General features: G+C 56.1%; 1 protein-coding gene and 1 long non-coding RNA gene across 4 annotated transcripts in view; both read right to left on the bottom strand.

The window, feature by feature from the left end:
* The window catches only part of LOC116542894, a 2,867-nt gene extending 861 nt beyond the window's left edge, over nucleotides 1-2,006 (bottom strand). Inside the window, exon 1 of the long non-coding RNA XR_004265401.1 lies at nucleotides 265-2,006. This is a non-coding gene — a long non-coding RNA (uncharacterized LOC116542894). The remainder of the gene's footprint in view (nucleotides 1-264) is intronic.
* Nucleotides 2,007-2,681: 675 nt separating this feature from the next.
* Nucleotides 2,682-20,758, bottom strand: part of LOC116542923 (ATP-binding cassette sub-family A member 3) — a 71,808-nt gene continuing 53,731 nt past the window's right edge. For all 3 annotated transcript variants that reach the window (XM_032268149.1, XM_032268150.1, XM_032268151.1), the window contains 14 exons: nucleotides 16,805-16,991; nucleotides 15,333-15,636; nucleotides 14,035-14,305; nucleotides 12,826-13,030; nucleotides 12,192-12,411; nucleotides 11,692-11,850; nucleotides 10,543-10,715; nucleotides 8,722-8,850; nucleotides 8,368-8,562; nucleotides 5,924-6,111; nucleotides 5,248-5,418; nucleotides 4,878-5,068; nucleotides 4,598-4,671; nucleotides 2,682-3,803 (listed from right to left, as the gene is read on the bottom strand). In XM_032268149.1, coding sequence (XP_032124040.1) covers nucleotides 3,672-3,803; nucleotides 4,598-4,671; nucleotides 4,878-5,068; nucleotides 5,248-5,418; nucleotides 5,924-6,111; nucleotides 8,368-8,562; nucleotides 8,722-8,850; nucleotides 10,543-10,715; nucleotides 11,692-11,850; nucleotides 12,192-12,411; nucleotides 12,826-13,030; nucleotides 14,035-14,305; nucleotides 15,333-15,636; nucleotides 16,805-16,991 — 2,599 coding nt within the window. In that variant the 3' untranslated portion in view covers nucleotides 2,682-3,671. The remainder of the gene's footprint in view (nucleotides 3,804-4,597; nucleotides 4,672-4,877; nucleotides 5,069-5,247; nucleotides 5,419-5,923; nucleotides 6,112-8,367; nucleotides 8,563-8,721; nucleotides 8,851-10,542; nucleotides 10,716-11,691; nucleotides 11,851-12,191; nucleotides 12,412-12,825; nucleotides 13,031-14,034; nucleotides 14,306-15,332; nucleotides 15,637-16,804; nucleotides 16,992-20,758) is intronic.

Genomic DNA, 20,758 nt, shown 5'->3' with positions numbered 1-20,758 from the left:
TCCCAGGCTGGAGTGCAATGGCGCGATCTCGGCTCACCGCAACCTCCGCCTCCTGGGTTCAGGCAATTCTCCTGCCTCAGCCTCCTGAGTAGCTGGGACTACAGGCACGCGCCACCATGCCCAGCTAATTTTTTGTAGTTTTAGTAGAGACGGGGTTTCACCATGTTGACCAGGATGGTCTCGATCTCTTGACCTCGTGATCCACCTGCCTCAGCCTCCCAAAGTGCTGGGATTACAGGCTTGAGCCACCGCGCCCGGCCTGACCTTGGGTTTTCTGATACCTGCAGCAAGCCTGTTCCTGTGGCCTGGTGTGGGTCCCCTGACCTGTGGCCTGGGCTGCCTGTAGCCAGCCTGCCACTCTGCTCCACTGTAAACCTGTGACAGCAGTGGAGGGGCTTGGCCTGGCCCGCCTACACAGCGAAGTCTTACCCTCTCTGGGTTCTGGGTGCTGTCACTTGAGCTGTGCTGTTGTGCTGGGCCGCCCTGGAGAACAGAAGATGCCAGCTTTTCCAAGGCCTGGATTTTGGCCCCTGGGCTGTTTGCTCACGGGAGGCGTGCGCCAGGCCAGGCAGAGCAATGAAGTCAAAACCTCGTCTCAGGTCTGACTTTAGGCTGAACTGGGAGCAGGGCAGGAGTCGACCCTGTTGGATGCCACAGTTGTTCCCGGACAGTGTCCCTAGAGAATGCTTGAGCCCCTGTGGTCTAAGGTGGAGCATGGAAGGGCCAGTTTCTCCTATCCCTGGACCCCTGGCCCTTTCACCTGCCCTTCTGTAGGCTGGGAACTGCCACAGCTCAGACAAAAACCAGCCAGGGTGGGGTCCTGAGGCTTCAGTCCCAGGCTCCTTAGGGCACCCCTAGTGACCCAGCCCCAGAACTGAGTTTCCAGTGCCTTGAGGATGCCCCTTGGATGCCAGATGGGCCCTTCCTGCTGGTCCTCAGGTCACCCAAGCTCCAGGCTTGGGTGCAGCCTTGGGCCCCTGCCACAGACACCCTGAGTGCCCCTGCCCTTCCCAGTCCCTGTGCAGCAGCAGCCTCAGCTGCAGATCATTTTCCTAAGAAGGCATTCTAGTCATGCCAGTCCTCACCTAAAGACCCCTGCTGGTGCTGGCAGCATGCTGCTGAGGAGGGTGGCGCCTCCTGTGTGTGTCCTGTCCACTCAGTCTGGCCTCACAGGTGTGTGCCTCACGTGGGCTGCACCCTCAGTCCTGTATGCTCTCCCCAACCCCTTTTTAGGGTATTATAGAAGTGACACATTCCCAAATCTCTATCACATGGGCTTGAAAACAAGCCCAAGGACGCCCTGCAGAAGGGCTGTGGGCATGAGCATGGGGCCAGGTGGTCTTGTGCACTGACCTCTGTCCCTCTTCCTAGCTCTAGGCCTGACCTAGAGGCCACTGCCCCTGCTGACAGGCTGTGGGGCCAGAAGGGCCCATTTCAGACCTTTTGGACACACATAGGGGTGGCTGTGGCCTAAACACCCCCAAACATATTTTTTGTAACATGGAACTAGATGGCAGAAGTTAAAATGGAATAAAAGAGCTACTGGAGACTATCTGCAGCTTTGGAAACTTCCAGAGACAGATAAAAACACAGACTTGAAATTATCCCAAATGAGCCAACGTGATGAAAACAAGTCTTTTCTAACACTCTGAATTCTAAGGGAATGTAAAATGCAGAGATTCAAATCAGTTTTAGAAAACCCCAAGAAATAATACTGCAGTGGCCGGGCTTGGTGGCTCATGCCTGTAATCCCAGCACTTTGGGGAGCTGAGGCAGGTGGATCAGTTGAGGTCAGAAGTTTGGGAGCAACCTAGCTAACGTGGTGAGACCCCGTGTATACTAAAAAAAAAAATTAGCCATGAATGGGGGCATGTGTCCATAGTCCCAGCCACTTGGGAGGTTGGGGCAGGAGGATTGCATGAGCCAAGCAAGGTATTTGAGGCTGCAATGAACTATGATGACATCACTGCACTCGAACCGGAGCAACAGAGCAAGATGCTGTCTCCAAAAACAAAATACAAAACAGTGCATAAATTCAAAGGGGCTGGGCACAGTGGCTAATGCCTGTAATCCCAGCACTTTGGGTGGCCAAGGCTGGTGGGTCACCTGGGGTCAGAAGTTCAAGACCAGGCTGGCCAAAATGGCAAAACCCCATCTCTACTAAAAATACAAAAATTAGCTGGGCATGGTGGCAGGTGCGTGTAATCCCAGCTATTAGGGAGGCTGAGGCAGGACAATTGCTTGAATCCGGGAGGCAGAGGTTGCAGTGAGCCAAGATGGTGCCACTTCACTCCAGCCTGGGCAACAAAGCAAGGCTCTGTTTCAATAAATAAACAAAAAGGGAGCTAATGAAGAGGAATTCCCGGGAAATGGCTGAATGCCCACCCATGGGGGACCCTGGTGCCATCAGCCTCTCTCCCACCCAGCCTGTGCCTCCCACACAGCCCCACCCACTCCTCTTGACTGCAGACTAAGGGCCCATCACTGGGCATTTAAATGGCTTTTTCCTTTTGTGATCTGGACCTGTTCCTTCAACTCCTATTCTCTGCATGTGATCCCTTCTGGGAGAAACGACATCCCACATTTGTGTGCTTGAAACGTGAAAGGAGAGCCTTGTGTCTAGATTGTGGGTGAGCCACTGAGCCCCATGCCCCCTCTCATGTGTGACTCACAGACCGTGACTGTGTCTCCTCAGCCTTTATTTTCTGGATGGTCACAATGTGTTCAGTGTGTCCTTGTGACAGCCACCCAGCCATTGGGGTGGTCCCTGCCTGTCCCGGGGCAGGCGACTTCCTGAGGGTGCAGTACTGGGATCAGAGACTGTGCTTCGAGCCTGGCCACCTTCCCTCCCATGCCGGCTGCTTCTAGGAGATGCTGTGGGACGATGCCCGGCTCCGCCGCGGCCACCATGCTCTAAAGAGCAGCACCTCCAGGAGGCCCAGGCTGCACCGGATGCTAAGGACCCAGCACCTAACCACAGCAGCTTCCCTCCACCGACAGTGATGTGCATGGTCCATTCCTGGCGGCCGCCGGGCTGCACTTCAGTTCATCCTGGCTGGCTTCCCGCTTCCTCCCCAGGGGAGATTAGTGTCATGTGTAAACGTGGACAACTTACTAAGTCCTGTCTCCAGGGAGCGCCTGGAAAAACTCAAACCCCCAGCTCAGCTACGGCCCTTCCTGGGACAGCTCTCCATCCAGAGACCATGGGAGCTTGCCGGCACAGACTGCCCGGCCCGCATAGACTGCCCGGCCCGCTCCAGCTCTGAGAAGGTGGACTCCAGAGTGTGCCTTCAGACTCCACCCAGAGACCCCAGAGCTTGCCCCAAAGACTGCCCGGCCCGCTCCAGCTCTGGGAAGGTGGACTCCAGGGTCTGCCTTCAGATTCCACCCAGAGACCCCAGAGCTCGCCCCAAAGACTGCCCGGCCCGCTCCAGCTCTGGGAAGGTGGACTCCAGGGTCTGCCTTCAGACGTGGAGACGCGCATGCTCACCCCGGACATGAAGGCCCAGCTGCCCTCGTCCATTCTGTGCATACTGCCTTGATTTTTTCCATATCCATCATAGAAAAAAGTGATTAAAAATAAAGGATGAGATAAACTTGGAGGGAGAGGATGCACGCTGGGTCCTGCTCGCCTGTCCTGTCCCTGCCTGGCGGCGAGGCAGCCGCAACCCTCATCGCCCCTCCTCTGTGGCGGACGGCTGCAGGTGGGCGAAGCTCAGGAAGACTTGCTCCAGCGAGATCTGGCTCACGGAGTAGTCATCCACGCTGTATTTTTCCTTGGCTTTCTCCAGGATACCAAAAACCTTTGGGGAGCAGAAAAGTCACTGGTAGGACAGGCCAGGGCCCAGGCTCCTCTGAGAGACTTGGGAGTCCTCGGGCAGTAGGGGCTGGTGAGGCACCCACAATCCTACCACTGCCCAGCCCCAGAGAAGTCAGCCCTGCAAGGTCACTGTGCTTGCAAGGAGAGGAAGCTGGCTATGTATGAGCCAGCAGGAACGGGGCCCAGCCTCCTCCTGGCGCTGCTCCCAGCTCAGAGTACAACCTTGAACCAGTGATGTTCCCTTTCTGAGTCAGTTTCTTTGTTTTCTTTTTCTATATTTTATTTTTTTTAGAGACAGAGTCTTGCTCTGGAGCCCAGGCTGGAGTGCAGTGGCACGATCATAGCTCACTGCAGTCTTGAACTCCCAGGCTCAAGCAATCCTCCCACCTTCGCCTCCCGAGTAGCTGGGACTACAGGCATGCACCAACCATGATACTGGCTAATTTTTAAAATTTTGTAGAGACATGGTCTATGTTGCCCAGGCTGGTCTAGAACTCTCAGGATTAAAGGATTCTCCCGCCTTGGCCTCCCAAAGTGATGGATTTATGGCATGAGCCACCATCCCGGCCCGTTTCCTGTTTTACATTGAATTCCTTTTGCCACTGATATTTTGAATATAAACCCCCCAAACCAGCAAGCATCGGGGTGAGTGTTAGAGGAGAAATAGAAGGTAACTCCTGTGTCGAAAGAGCCTGGAATTGCCACAGACAGAGAGACCCCTGGAGGGACGTCGCCTAGCCCCACAAGCACCCACTGGGGCCTTAGGGACTGCCTCACCTTCGCCCAGCTGAGATTTTGGCCTGGCAAGTGGTAATGGACCATGCCTTGGTGCTCATCTTCCAGGACGCTGCCTGCAAGGAGAGATGGCGTGGCTGTGAGGGCTGGGCTGGAGGATCAGGGAGGGTGCCTGGGTGCTCGGCACTGCGATCCTTGTCCCAGGGATCGAGGAGATGGGACATGGCAGGGTAAGGCACAGACACGTCTCACAGCAGATGGGAGAGGCCTAGACAGGGTCCCAGGGCCCACCCAGTGTGGGGCTGCCAGGGCTGGGACACACCTGGAAAGGTCAGGTCCACGAAGGCCTTGAACTCCTCCAGCGCCTCCTGCTGCCCTTCACTCCTGACCTTGGCCCGCAGGGAGTAGCCGCTGCCAAACTTGCTTTTGAGGTGCTGGGGGCTGCCCAGGCACTTGAACTGCCCCTGCACCATGATGGCCAGCCGGGTGCACAGGGCCTCACACTCCTCCATGCTGGGGAGAGGGCGGGGCCTGAGACAGGGCTGGGAGTGCCAAAGGCTCGTGCAGACAGGAAGGGGGGTTGGTACCCTGATCAGGCCGTTCCTGATACCCATGATCAGAGTGTGGCCACCTGGCTCCTCCACAGCCCACTCAGTTCTGAAACTTCCAGTGACCACAGACCCAGGCTCTACCTGTGGGAGGTGATGACGATGGCCTTGCCGGACTCACGGGCTCGTGCCACAGTGTCCCAGAGCAGGCGCCGGGCCACGGGATCCATGCCAGTGGATGGCTCGTCCAGGAAGATGACAGCAGGCTCTCCAATCAGGGCGATGCCAGTGCTCAGCTTCCGCTTGTTACCACCACTAGGGGCAGGCGAGTGCCAGGTGGGGGAATAAGGCTGAGAGTTAGCATTGGCTCCCGTATCCCAGTCGAGGCCCGTATCCCTGAAGAGGCCCACACCCAGCAATCACAGAACAGCCCTAGTGAAGAGGAAGGAGCTGTGTGCATCTGGAGAGCCCATCGCATACAGCTGGAGACCTCAGAGAACGCTGTGTCTAGGGGCCCGGTGCACACACCCACACAGCACATCTGCCAGCACCTAGGAAAGGCCTGCCAGGGACCCTGGCATCTCCTGCTGCTGGCTTTGTCCCTAGGTGACAGGAGCTGTCAGGGCAGTCTCTCTCCTACGTGGAACTACCTGGATCACGACACCAAATCCCAGCTCCATCCTGGAGCCACAAGCAGGAGCTCTGGCCACTGACCTGTGTGGTCACTCCCAGCTCTATGCTATGGGGACCCTGACTGTGAATCCAGTCTGGGAAGGGCCAGGGCTCTTCTGGTCGCAGGGGCCAGGCTTGGGGGGTGCACCTGTACGTCCTGACCAGTTTGTTGGCGTGTGGCTCCAGCAGGAGGCCCCGCAGAGTGTTCTCCACGCAGGCCCCAATGTGGCGCTCAGGGATGCCCCGGAGCCGAGCATACATGACCAGCATCTCCCGGCCAGTCATGTGGTCCAGCAAGGCATCAAACTGTGGGCAGTAGCCGATCCGCTGCCGCACCTGGGGTCAGAGCATAGCCGGGGAGGGAAGTGAGTCAGAGGGAAGCCTCTTTCCTCCAGAGGACCATAGGGACTACCCTTGAGGTGCCCACCTCTGCGCCTGTCTGTGGTCCCTGCCAGCGTGTGTGTGCGTGTGTGCGTGCGTGTGTGTGTGTGTGTGTGTGTGTGTGTGTGTGTGTAGGGGTGAGGGGGACAGGTCTTGATGTGTGTGATGGGTTATACTGTTCACTGAGAATGACAGCAAGAAACACCGAGCTGTCCCCAGGTGGAAAACTGCTCAGTGCATTCTAAAAATAGTAGACAGTATATATAGGTCATGCACTAGCTAAACCAGTTCTTTAAACATAGATGTGTGACTTAGCCCCCATTGCTCCCTTGTAAAGAATGCTTTCTAGTTTATCTTTAATTAGTTGAGAACAGGCACTATCTGCCTGCTTAGTTTATCTTTATTCTGTGAAAAAACACAGCTCACAAAGAATAAATACGTGGGTCAGAGTCTGCTCTGGGCTCTCGGCTCAGAATGCTGTTAGCCCCCTGAGCCCACTCTGCAGTCTATCCTTGTGTCTGTTTCTTATTTCCTTCAGCAGCGCCTGGGTTGGGGTCTTCACGACCAAGCTGGTCTCGGCACAGGGGGATGCTGGAGCTGTGCACAGGCCCTTGTGGCTGCTTACAGTGGAAGCTCTTGGAACATGGACCCAGGAAGGATGTGGCTGACGCAGGGAGGCTCCCAAAGCTACTCCCAGAGCCTGGTCCAGGACAGGCAGCCTTGGGGTTAGGTGGTACAAGAATGGCCTCATGGATTACATGCCATGACTACTACACAAACTTTACATAGAGGCAGACTCAGAGCTGGCTGCCTACTTGCTCACGCCTGGGACATCTCATGTGCTAGGACCCTTTCTTCTCCTTCTAAGAGAGATTTGTGGGCAGCACCTCTGGGGTGGGCACTGCTTGGTAAGATGGTGCAGCACTGTTCTCTGTGCAAGTGACCATGCCCAGCAGAACTAGGATATGCCTGCTGCTGTCTGCTTAGCCACCTTTGGCAGCTGGTGGGGGGCAGGAGTGCCTGGGTTTGTGGAATCCAGAGACTGGATTTCTTTTTCTTGACCTTCTTCCCTTGGGGTCCTCAGGCTTCCAAAATCTTTTTTTCTTTTTCTTTTTTTGAGACAGAGTCTCACTCTGTCACCCAGGCTGGAGTGCAGTGGCACAATCTCGGCTCATCTCATCCTCTGCCTCCTGGGTTCAAGTGATTCTCCTGTCTCAGCCTCCCAAGTAGCTAGGACTACAGGCATGCACCAGCACACCCAGCTAACTAGTATTTTTAGTAGAGATGGGATTTCACCATGTTGGCCAGGTTGGTCTCAAATTCCTGACCTTGTGATCTACCTGCCTTGGCCCCCAAAGTGCTGGGATTACAGCTGTGAGCCACTGTGCCTGGCCCCTTGCATAGATTTTTAATGGCGTCATTGATTTTGGTAGATAGTGATTTCATAAACTTTTATAATCTGGCCTGGTGCTACGGATGTAACGCCTGTGTGTGCCCCACGGGGCCTGTGTCTGTGGCTTCCAGCCATGGTGCTAACTCCTCTGTTTATTTGTTGTATCACCTCTAAGCCCTGGAACACTCTATGGGGGGGTCTGCAGCCTAGCATGAGGCTTTCCTCCAGAGAGGGCCTGCGTGTGCTTTGGCCAGGGGCCTCCGCTGTCCAGGACCCCCTGCTGTGAGCTCAGAAGGGGACTCCACCGCCACTTCTCAGGTTCAGGCTCCGCCTTCCATTTCCCCTGCTTTGCTCAGCACACTCAACCTCCCATGCAGGCCCCGCAGAGGGGTGCAGGAGGGCTGCCTCTGGTCTTCCTTCTTCTGCAGGGGAGCTGGTGGGATTCAGCTTGACGTGGGAAAACTGGGAGCAGGCCCTGGGCCTTCGGTTCCTTCACTCAGCAAGGCCTCTAAACCCACACCTGAGCTGCCTGGACACAGAATGGCCTCTGCACAAAGGCGGCTGTCACTGCTGAAAGCATCTTTCCGGGCTCATGAATGTTGGCACCTATCTCTCTCCCCTCCCATCACCTGCCTAGTTCTGGCAAAGCTTAGCTTAGCTCATTACCTTGTCTCGCTGTCCGCAGGCATGTGCTGGGCCCACTGCCAGCCACAGATGCAGCAGCTGTTTGGGGACAGTGTCCCTCCGTCCCTGCCTCCAGGGTGCCCCCTCCAGCCATGCCTGCCTCACCCCTTCAGAGCCTCCCTGGCTGCACCTACCTTCCCAACATCAGAGCTGATGCTGTGACCTCCGACAAAGGCGTCCCCAGAAGTGAGGCTCTCCTCCCCAGTCAGCATTTTGAAAGTCGTGGTCTTCCCAGCTCCGTTGAAGCCCAGAAGGCCAAAGCATTCCCCTTTCTGCACTGCGAGGGAGATCCTGTCCACGGCCAGGAGGGGCACCCGCTGCTCGTACACCTGCAGGCACCCAGCAGAGAACAAGGAATGTGGAGCCTTGGACGCAGAGCAGAGCTGCCTGAGCCTAAGCCCTGCGAACTTCCAGGAACAGGGTTGGACCCCAGGGACAGTCAGGTAGGCACCTGGAGGGAAGGACCCCACCCCAAATTGCAAAGGTACCTTGGAGAGCTCCTTGATAATCAGAGGTGTGTGGAGCAGGGAGTCCGAACTGGGGGCCAGGATGCGGGTCCTCTCATCTGCCACATCTTGGTCCTCAGGAAGCACAGGCATCCGAGTGTACAATTCTGTCTGATTGACCAAGACAAAGACCACATGCATGAACTCAGCCGCAAGGCGGCTTCTGTGGAGAAGGAAGGGGCAGGGGTGGATGTGGGAGGTCTGGTGGGACTAAGGCCTCCAAGGCTTCTTGTCTCCATCTCAGGCCCCACAGGTGTGACTCAGACCTTTTACCAGAAGACACCGTGGTCTTACTGGGCTAAACTAGCATTCAGGAGACATAAACTATCAGAGGAAAAAGAACTGTGTGGGACTCATGGAGAAAAATCCTAAATCTCTGCTGGGGAATATAAAATGAGATTTTTTTTTTTGAGATGCGGTTTTGCTCTTGTTGCCCATGCTGGAGTGCAGTGGTGCAATCTCGGCTCACCGCAACCTCCGCCTCCCAGGTTCAAGTGATTCTCCTGTCTCAGGCTCCGAGTAGCTGGGATTACAGGCATGTGCCACCATGCCCGGCTATTTTTGAATTTTTAGTGGAGATGGGGTTTCTCCATGTTGGTCAGACTGGTCTTGAACTCCCAACCTCATGTGATCTGCCCGCCTTGACCTCCCAAAGTGCTGGGATTACAGGCGTAAGCCACCATGCCTGGCCTAAAATAAGATTTTTAAAATAATTTTAATTTTTTTTGAGATAGAGTCTCACTCTGTCACCCAGGCTGCAGTGTAGTGGTATGATCTTGGCTCACTGCAGCCTCAGCCTCCCAGGTTCAAGTGATTCTCCTGCCTCATCCTCCCAAGTGGCAGCTGGGATTACAGGTGTGCACCACCATGCCTGGCTAATTTTTGTATTTTTAGTAGAGATGGGGTTTGACCATGTTGGCCAGGCTGGTCTCAAACTCCTGACCTTTGGTGATCCATCCACCTCAGCCTCCCAAAGTGCTGGGATTATAGGCATGAGCCACCATGCACAGCCTTAAGGTAAGAGTTTTGTCTTCAAATTTAGAGATGGGGTCTTGCTCTGTCACCCACTGGAATGCAGTGGTGCAATGATGGCTTACTGCAGCCTGGACCTCCCAGGCTTAAGCCTCCTGTCTCAGCCTCCCTAGTAGCTGGGACTACAGGTGTGTACCATCATGCCCGGCTAATTTTTAAAACTTTTTAGAAGAGATAGGGTCTCACGATGTTGGCTAGGGGGTCTTGATCTCCTGGCCTCAGGTGATCTGCCCACCTGGGCCTTCTGAAGTGCTAGGATTACAGGTGTGAGCCACCATCTCTGGCCAAAGATTTTAACACATGGAGAGAGATCCCTTTTTAGAGAAGTCTGACTGTTTTAAAAAAGCAAATTCCCCCTCGGCTAAGCTGTATGTGCAATGCATCATCAACAGGTTTGGTTTTGTTTGTTTGAGGGAGGGGACAGAGACCTGAAAAAAAAGAACATTTTCAATAAACACGTGGATGACCCCTTGGCCCCACGTCCCCCTCCTCTGGGCACTGGGTGTCCCTGAGCACCACCTCTGCTTAGCAGGATGGCCCTGGGCTGACTCCTCGGCAGAGGCTCAGAACTCGACAGTCCTCATGAGCAGCAAGGGCTATGCCCTGCCCTGGCTGTGAGTGCTGGTGGGTGCTGAGGCCACACAGTGGGAGGCTGCCTGGTGTAGGAGCTACCTGGTGGAGAGGGAGGTGGAGGCTGCCCTGGGTCATGATGGACCCAAGCAGAGGGGTGGGGAACATCTGCCAGCGTCCCGGACTCCTGGAGCCACTCACCAGTGTCCGCCTCCTCCGGAAGACACAGAGGATGCCCCTGAGTCTCTGCAGCAGGTTGGTCTCGATGAGGAAGAGAAGGATGAGGTAGGCGCATCCTGAGGTGGCCATGGAGGCCACGAACCTGCCGACCCCTGGAGCGCTCCAGGCATAGAAGTTCTCCTGGTACTGGATGTCTGCCGGGCAAGGGAGTCACTATGCTCCGAGGCCTGGCTCACCCACTTCCCCTCTTAGATTCCCAGTCCCTACTCCCCTCCCCAAGGTGCTCAAGGCACCTGCAAACAGGGTCTCTTCCATGGGGGAACCCTGGATACCCGCTCATAGCCCTGCATCCCTGAGTCAGGGAATTGTGAAGGTGAGTAGGTCGTGGTTGCCTCTCAAGGCACCGTGGCTCAGAGAGGGGCCAGGCATGTAACAATCCAATGCAATCCCATAAGCAACCCGGCAGGCCCAGGGTAGGGACGGCCCGCCTGAGAAGCAAAGGGTCTGTGGGAACCCCGAACCTCCTCATGGCCAGGACGGAGACCATTACAAGCACAGAGCGGTGAGTGAGGGGCTGAGGAGGCCCCACAGGACAGGTCCAAGTCCTGTCCCCTTGAACGTGGGTTGTGATCTTGCTTGGAAACAGGGTCTCTGAAGATGTGATGAGTAAGATCTTAAGGTGAAACACTGGATTAGGTGGGCCTGAAACCCAAGAGCAAGTGTTCTTTTAAGAGAAAGGCAGAAGGAGATTTGAGACACAGACAGGGGCTGCCATGCTAGGATGGAAACAGAGATCAGTCCGGGAGGAGGCTGCGGCCAGGAGTCCAGGATGCCTGGAGCCACCAGGAGCTGGAAGAGGCAGGAAGCGTCCTCCCTTGAGGCATGGGGGATTCATTTCTGCTGTGAAACCCTGGTCTGTGGTTCCGTTTTACAGATGGCCAGACACTGAGGCAGATGGGAGAGTGGGAGCTCAGGCACAGTGCCCAGGAGCGAGCGGGTGTGAAGGGGCTACCAAGGGAGGCAGGGTGGCTCCTTACAGAGGAACGCGCCAGCCCAGGCCACTCAGACACAGAGGAGCCCCTGCCCTGGGAGGCCCCTCTGCAGCGACCACGTCCTGAGGATGCGGGGGCTGCTGATGGCTGGAACTGAAGGAGGGGCTGGGACACTCACTGTATTTCTTGCAGTAGTGGGCAGCGACCTCGGAAGAGGTGCAGTACCTCCGCGTCTCGTAGTTCTCGTAGAAGCTGCTGACTGCCATCCCCAGACAGTGGTTGGGCAGCACCAGGAACACGTGATCCAGGGTTTTGGAAAGTTCTTCCAGTTTTACAGCTGCAGTGAGGAGGTAAGGTCAGTCCACACTTGGAGGCACACCATACCCACCTCCAGGACAGGCCTGGTCAGGGCCGGCACAGGGCCTTCACCATGCTGTGCAGAGTGAGGGGGCACCTCCCAGGGATGCCCCTGCTGGCTTTGCGTAGGGCAAGGACCCTGCAGACACGTGTCCACCAGCTGTGGCTGGCCGAGCAGGGCCAGCTGGGGCAGAGGGGCTGGTGAGCATGAGCTGGGCCCAGTGCTTGAGTCCTGCCTTGGCTGTGGCTGGTGCCTCCCTGTCTGGGCAGAGTGGCTCCAAGGGTGGCCATAGGGGTTGGGGGTAGTCTCCAGGCACCCACCTGGGATGCGCATGATGGTGACCATCAGGAAGGTGGCGATGCCTGACAGGATGTTGAAGATGGTTAGCCTTGTGTAGGCGGTGGCCGCCCCGGAGAAGAAGAAGTTCATCAGGTACATGAGAGGGATGATGGCCCAGCCGTAAAGCAGGAGCAGCAGCAGGGTGTCGGCCATGTGGCCATCCCGCGTGAAGGCACGCACATCGAAGGCCTTGAACACCACCTGCGGCGGCACAGGGAGGCACTGCCGTGCACGCCAAGCTGCGAGCAGCTCATAGTAGGGACGGGGGTGAGAGGAGCATTTAGAGGTCCTCAGACCCCTTCCAGTCAACCAGCCTATGCCCATCAGCCCCACAGGCCATGTCTGTCCCCCTGTGGTGGCTTCAGCCCCAGGACCCACTCTGCTCCAGTTTCCCCTTATCCCCTTGTGCTGGGAGCTGTAACCATGCGTGGAGGGCAGAGGCTGGGATGCAGGGAGGAGGCGAGGTGGCAGCCGCCAGGGTATTCGAGCCATCCTCCTGGAGTTGGGCTGAGTTGCCAGCCTAGGCTCCTGGCTGGTTCTGGTTCTGCACAGGGGTCCCCAGAGCAAGCACCGTGTGGTCTGCAGGGGAATGGAGCCAGTAACCTCTGTGCTCACCAGCAGCAGCAGACTGGGGATGAGGAAGGAGATGAGGTCCCACAGCAGAGCGGAAAGCCAGAAAGTGGCCACATGGACTCCGCTCACAAACTGCACATGCTTGGCCTGCACGGCCCTCTCACTGACTGCCAGGATGGAGAATGTGCTGGCCAAGAATGCCATGGCGAAGAGCAGGTTGAGTGCAATGTCAAATCCCTTCCGGCCCCTGCAGGGGACAGGGAAGGTCAGGGACAGAGCACAGCACATCTGGGCAGCAGGAAAGGTTGGGGTCTCAGTTATCACTGCCCGAGGCGTGCAGGGCAGCAGCCCAGCCACCAAAGGGGCTTATGGGAGAGCACGAGCACCATGGCTCTGCACCAGGGAAACCCGCCCCCTGGAGAACAGTTCCTCTAAACTTCTAGTGCTGACTATGGCGATGGCAGTGTGGCTCTCACTCATCACCCCCGCCCAACACTCAGCCCCACCGCTGCCCAGTGGCAACCCTGCCCAGGTGTGGAGGCTCTGAGCCCTGCCTCCTTCTCCTGGAGTATGGCAAAGGGAAAGCCTCTCCCGTCCTCTGTGCGTCATTCTAAGATCCTGAGTTTACAGTAAGGAGAGCAGATCGAGGGCCGCTGCTTTTCTGCTTTGGGGGCAGGGATGGAGCCAGAAGCTGGGACACGGACATCTCCAGGATTAGGCCTAGCCTGGAATGTGAGTGGAGACCACACTGCCCTGAGGAGGAATGGCGAATCTGAAATTAACAGAATTTTTGGCCTCCTCTGGGTGCTCCCTGGAGCTCTGGGGCTCTGGCTGGGATGGGGGCAGCCCAGCCCACAATGGCATGACAGGTTCCTGACGTGCAGCCACCTGAGTCCTTGCCAGTGGGCACCGTCTTGGGGCGCGGCCACACCGCATCACACCACAGGAAAGAGCAGTGCGGAGCAAGGACAGTGGCCGGCAGGAGCCAGGTGGATATGGGAGGAGAAGGCAGGGCTGCCTGCCGAGCCCTCAGGGGTCCCCGTAAGAACCGCAGTGCATGGGACGGCCCACAGCTGATCTGCTGTCACAGGGAGTGGGGGTTGTGGACAGGGGAGGGACATGGCAGGGGTCCCCCACCAGACCCAGGGGCTCTGGGAGGGCAGACACAATGCTCTATCTATGGGCCTGTGGCAGTGCCCAGGGCAGTTGATCCTGGGGGGTGTGGCCAGGCTGGACGGGCAGCACACATACTCGTTGAACTGGTCCTTGGCGGCCTGCAGGGCACTCCGGGGCTGGGGGAAGTTAGAGACCACGATGGAGGCGTGAGACCCGCACAGCAGCTTGAACAGAAGGTTGTCCACGACGGCCAGGGCGGTGGCCGGGGAGTGGTACGCCTGGTTGTTGAATAAGGCAGTGACTGTGCGCTCTCCCATGTCTCTGAAGGACACTGCCACGAGGCACCGCTCATTAAAGCCGCCCCCCTCCACAGAGGCCCTGAAGATCAAGAACTCCTCCAGGTCACCTGGGGAGCAATGGCAGAGTCAGGCGACACAGGAGGAGGCAACACACAGGCAGCCGCCACCATCTGCGTGTGGCTGATCAGGGACCCAGTGCAGTGGGGCCGGCATCCTCCAAGCTGCCTGCCGTGTCACCCTCCTCCTAAGAAGAGCCTAATTTCTGCCAAGGTTTCGTCATCATTCAGTATGCGGAACCTCGAATGCTGGTCAGGAACCGGGAAGGGAGCTGCAAAATGAGAAAACCTTCCAGCAGTTTCCATTAATCAGAGCACAGTGTCCTGTTCTGAGCCTGGGGCTGTATCCAACTGTGACTACCAAGACTTTTTTTTTTTTCTTTTTTGAGGCAAAGTCTTGCTCTGTTGCCCAGGCTGGAGTGCATGGCGCAATTTCAGCTGACTGCAGCCTCCACCTCCCGGGTTCAAGCGATTCTCCTGTCTCAGCCTCCAGAGTAGCTGCAATTGCAGGCGCCCACCACCACGCCCAGCTAATTTTTGTATTTTAGTAGAGACAGAGTTTTGCCACATTGGCCAGACTGGGTCTCAAACTCGTGTCCTCAAGTGATCCGCCCACCTCAGCCTCCCAAAGTGCTGGGATAGCAGGTGTGAGCCACTGAGCCCGGCTGAGAACTGTGAGTTTTAAGATGTTGGGAGAAAACACCCTGTCACACGAAGGTACACTGTGGCCAGCACTGTCACAAAGCAAAGGTATTGTGAAGTCATTATGCTTCTGTATTTTGCCTGTGAATGATCCTGACACAGCTTCAGTCAAGGGGCGCCTGAGAGAGCCTGGCCCCAGTGCCATGCCTGTGTCTCTGGCATCCCTAGGGCGCTTCCCCTGACACAGTGCCAAGATCTGCCACCCAGGGGACATCAGCAATGTTTTGGGCATGTTTGATGATCATGATGCAGTGGGGCGAAGTCAGGACTGCAGCCAGAACAGCCAAGAACCATCCTCCCCAAAGGTCGATGCTCCTGCAGTCAGGAAGCTGAACTGGCCACATGACTCGCCCCCAGCTCCCGGGACCCCCCTTACCGAGCACCTCCCGGGGCTCCTGTTCCTCAGCCTGCAGTGAGTTTTTCAGATGCTCTGACAGCTGCTGACCCAACCGGGAGGTCCCAGGAATCGAGAAGGGCACGACGGTTCTGCCATACTCGCCCAGGGTCAGCCTCAGCATGGGGTCATCGAACAGCTCTGAGGAGTAGTTGATGGCCAGGAGGGCCAGGGTGACGCAGGTCACAGGCACCAGGACCTGGGCTGCCACCATCTTCCACTCACGCCAGCTGTATGCAGCCTTCTTCAGGAACATGGCCCAGAACTGCTGGCAGTGCAGGGTGAGCTGTGGCAGAGAGGACACAGGTGACACTGACACTGTTTGGGAGCCAGCACCTGACCCCCGCCCACCTACAGCAAGTGCTGCCCTGTGTGCTGCCGTAGGCTGAGGTGCAACCTCAGCCTGGGTCCCTGGAGCTGAGGTTGCACCATACGCTCCCGGGGCGTTGAAATGGGCGTGGGAGGAGCTTAGTGCACCACATGGCAGGCTTGCCTGTGCAGACTCTGCAGGTCTCCACTGGGCCTGCACGTTGGTGTCTGGAGCCTCACAGTGGCCATGGAGGCAAGGCAGACACTATTTTATATTTTTGAGACAGGGTCACTCTGTCACCTGGGGTGGAGTGCAGTGGTGTGATCTTGGCTCACTGCAGCCTTGGACTCCTGGTTTAAGCGATTCTCCTGCCTCAGCCTCCCGAATAGCTGGGATTACAGGTGCCTGCCACCATGCCTGACTAATTTTTGTATTTTTGGTACAGGGGGTTTTGCCATGTTGGTCAGGCTGATCTCAAACTCCTGACCTCAAGTGATCTGCCTGCCTTGGCTTCCCAATATGCTGGGATAAGGGGTGTGAAACACCGTGCCCAGCTCGGATAGTTTCATTGTCTCAAGACAGTAGAGGACCAGCTGCCATCCCCTGCCCTCCCGCTGCTACACGGAGACACCACCACACAGGTGACAGGAAAAGATGGCTGAGCCTTCCCACCACCCTGACTGTCTCAAGCTTCATCCCTTCCTGGTCCACTGAGGCAGATAGCAACAGGGCTTTGAGCTCAGGCCGACCGGGGATCAGACCGAGCTCTGTCATTCTGTCACATGTGACTTTGGCCCAGGCCTTGCTTTCCTATCTGTGAACTGGGAGCAGCAAACTCCCTGCCCCGTCATCAGCTGCTGGAAAGCCTCAACAACACAAAGCTGGGCACTGGGAAAGCTCCTGTTGAGCAGAGTGCTGTGCTCGAGTTAGGACGTGAAAAATTCCAGTTGCTCCATTCAAATGCTCCATATCCCTTCTCCTTGCCGACCCATGAGGTGTGAGCTGTTGCCCACCCTCTGCCCGGTGTGCTGACGCTCTCAGACTCCATTTCCCAACTCGCGGTCTCTCCTCTGCATTGGCTCACACGAGGCGTTTGGGGTCACTGCCCTTCCCCTACTGCCCACCTGCCCGCCAGGACACTCACCCCGGTGTTGAGCGTGACAGCAGTGTGCTCCTCCTCGATGAGGGCACCAATGCCGTCGGTGGGGTCCATGGCCCCACAGAGGTTGCTGTCCACAGCCCAGTCGCTGGCGCGCCTCTCGTGCTGGTACTGCAGGGCAGGGAGCTGGATGGCCTGGATGTCCATGCTGCTGTCTACTAGCTTCCCGACCCTGCACCGACATACACAGGCGCCAGTCAGGACCCAGCTCCCTGGGGTGGGTGGAGGGCAGGGCTGTGGTCAGAGGCACTGAGGGGAGCAGTGAACCGGAGTCCTTGGCTCGCTCATGCATCTGCTTATGTGCTCCCTCGCTCATAGGTGTCTCTGGAACACCATCTGGACGCAGCCAAGCCAGGCCCAGGGAAGAGAGACAGCCCGACAGAAGCCCTGCCCGTGAGGACCGTCATTCTCATAGCAAGACCATCCAGAGCCAGCATCCATAACCAGGGCTTCTGAGAACCCCCACTGTCCCAGGGAGATTGACCAGAGCCAGCATCCATAACCAGGGCTTCTGAGGACCCCCACTGTCCCAGGGAGACTGACCAGAGCCAGCATCCATAACCAGGGCATTTGAGAGGGACAGGAGGGGCTCAGCATACTACAATGGCCCTGGGCAGATGTGGCACAGACAGCCTGGATCACAGGAGGGTGAGGGTCAGGAATGCTCCCTGCCAAGGTGAGATCAGGAGGCAGATGACTGGCCTCCAGAATGGGCATGACAGGGACAGATGGGGAAGGCAGGCGGGGGATAGTGACAAGTCCTGTGGTGGGTGCCTGGTGTTGGGCCATGTAGGTGCTGCTCTGATGCCTGTGACTACCTGATCCCTGCTGTTGGAGATGCATAGGGTTCATGCTTTCACAGCACTGCCCCATTGTGCCCTTCTTGCAAATGCTGGCTCTCTGGTGAGTTTCCCTGTGAGACTGGAAGGTTCTTAGACGCAGGGGCCCTGTCTGGTGGTCCCTTCCCTGGAAGTTGCTTGGCTGGGCAGAGGCTGTTCCCTAGATAGTCCTGAGTGGACAGATGAATAGATGAATGGATGAATAAATGAATTAAAGAGCAAATGAACGCATGAAGAAGGGAATGAGCCAATGACATTCTTCTGTGTTAGTGCTTCTGACAGCAGCCTTCTTAGACACTTGTCACAAAAGGAGTGACATGAGACACAGTGACCAGATGACCCACTCCTAAATACATATCCAGAGAAACAGGGGCATAGGTCCAAAAACTCAAACACAAAATGTTCACAGCAGCTTTATTCACAATGGCCAAAAAGCGGAAACAACCCTCATGTCCCTCAAATGACACATGAATAAGCCAAGTGTGAGCTATTCCTATGGAATATTATTCAGCCATGAAAAGGAAGTACTGACACCTGCTACGCCCGGGATGGGCCTGCAAACATGCTGCTGAGTGAAAGAAGCAAGGTGCAGAGGTCACATCCTGTGTGCTTCATTCCCTTTCTAGGAAATATTCAGAATAGGCAAATCTATAGAGTCAGAAAGCAGACTGGTGGCTTCTAGGCACTGGTGGGGAGTGACTGTGTGTGGGCGTGACGTTCTTTGGCAGGGGTAGTGATAAAAATGTTTGAAAATGGACTGCGGTGATGGTTGTAAAACGGTATGAATATTGCACATGGAGAGGAGGTGATTTTTTTTTTTTTTTTTGAGACAGAGTCTCGCTCTGTTATCCAGGCTGGAGTGCAGTGGTGTGATCCTGGCTTACTGCAGCCTTTGCCTCCCGAGTTCAAGCAATTCTCCTGCCTCAGCCCTCCAAGTAGCTGGGATTATAGGTGTGCGCCACCACGCACAGCTAATTTTTCTATTTTTAGTAGACACGGGGTTTCACCATGTTGGCCAGGCTGGTCTTGAACTCCTGACCTCAAGTGATCCATCCCCCCGACCTCAGTCTCCCAAAGTGTTGGGATTACAGGCGTGAGCCACCATGCCTGGCCGAGGAGGTGATTTTTTAATATTATGTGAATTACATCTCAATGGAGCTGTTATTTAAATGCACGCACGTGCACATACACACCCTTCCTAGACCTCCCCACCGATTAGGAAACACAACTAAGCTGCAGCAGGCAGAAGGCACCTCCAAGCCAGCTAAGCAACCTCGTCAGGCCACCTGCTTCCTTCTCCTGTGTGCAGGGCACCATGAGGCCTGTGTATTCGCTCCACTGGCCACTGCCAGAGCCCTTCTCCCTCACTGGGTTCTCCCAGTCCCGTTCATGCTCCATGATCTGGTCAGAGACACCAAGTGTTGTCATCTCATTAGTATTCCCTCTGATTAAAAACCTTCCTGCCCACCATCTGAGCTCCAGGGGTGCTATCAGCCTGGCTAGCTCTCCCCAGGTCCTAGACAGGTCAGGAACAGCCTCTGATTATTTTTCTCTTGAGACCAGGAGCTCAGAGTGGCCAGGGTCAGGTGCAGGGAATGGAGCTGAGTCATAGGTGGGCCATGTGCTGAGTATGAGACGGGGCCGGAGAGGCCCAAGACCCTGAGAAACAGAGACAAGGGCCCCTGCGGCTGCTGAGACACAGCAGGAGCAACCTGGGTCCCACCCTCAGGGCTGGCTGACTCCAGGGCAGCCTGTGGTTCTTTTTCCATATGTTCACACCTCCTTCATTCAACCAGGATTCACAGAAAGCCACGCAGTGCTCAGTTCTGTGTGGAACACAGGTCAGTGGTGGTCCCTCCTCCCTCCACTTCCTCGCCTGGCCTGGTTTCCCTGGGTCTGTTCCTGGACACATGGTCCCCTGGACAGATGTCCCCAGAGCATGTACCACATGTCATGCACATATGATCACCTATTCTGTCACCTCCTCTAGGCTGTGGGAAGGAGGAGAAGAGCCCCAAGGAGAAGAGCCTATCTCACTTTTTTTCTTTTTTTTTTGACACAGGGTTTTGCTCTGTCCAACAGGCTGGGGTGCAGTGGCACAGTCATAGCTCTCTGCAGCCTCAAACTCCTGGGCTCCAGAAATCCTCCTGCCCTGGCCTCCCAAGATGCTAGGATTAAGGGTATGAGCCACATTGCGCCTGGCCTCGTTAGTTTTTTATTTGTAGTCCTTGGCATTGCATTTGTCAAATAAGCGTTCAAGAACTGCCTGAGAAACAGAAATGTGCTCACTGCCCCAAGTTCCCACTCCAGTCCATTTTTTTTTTTTTTTTTTTTTTTTTTTGGAGACAGAGTCTTGCTCTGCTGCCCAGGCTAGACTGTAGTGGCACAATCTTGGCTGACTGCAACCTCCACTTGCTGGGTTGAAGCGATGCTTGTGCCTCAGCCTCCCAAGTAGCTGAGATTACAGGGGTGTGCCACCACACCCGGCTAATTTTTGTAGTTTTAGTAGAGATGGTGGCTGCATGGTGGCTCATGCCTGTCATCCCAGCACTTTGGGAGACCGAGGTAGGCGGATCACCTGAGGTCAGGAGTTCCAGACCAGCCTGGCCAACATGGTGAAACCCTGTCTCTGCTAAAAATACACAAACACTAGCCAGGCATAATGGTGCCCGCTGGTAATCCCAGCTACTCAGGAGGCTAAAGCAGGAGAACTGCTTGAACCTGGGAGGCGGAAGATGCAGTGAGTTGAGATCATGCCACTGCACTCCAGCCTGGGCAACAGAGCAAGATTCTGTCTCAAAAAAAAAAAAAAGGCCGGACGCAGTGGCTCAAGCCTGTAATCCCAGCACTGTGGGAAGCCAAGGCAGGTGGATCACGAGGTCAAGAGATCGAGACCATCCTGGTCAACATGGTGAAACCCGGTCTCTACTAAAAATACAAAAATTAGCTGGGCATGGTGGCGCGTGCCTGTAATCCCAGCGACTCAGGAGGCTGGGGCAGGAGAATTGCCTGAACCCAGGAGGCGGAGGTTGCGGTGAGCCGAGATCGCGCCATTGCACTCCAGCCTGGGTAACAAGAGCGAAACTCCGTCTCAAAAAAA

Source organism: Sapajus apella, unplaced genomic scaffold (genome assembly GCF_009761245.1).
Source record: "Sapajus apella isolate SASKATOON/1434 unplaced genomic scaffold, GSC_monkey_1.0 scaffold175, whole genome shotgun sequence".
Taxonomy (NCBI): Eukaryota; Metazoa; Chordata; class Mammalia; order Primates; family Cebidae; genus Sapajus; species Sapajus apella.
The sequence above is the reverse complement of the archived record's forward strand: the minus strand, read 5'-3'. Positions and strand labels throughout refer to the sequence as shown.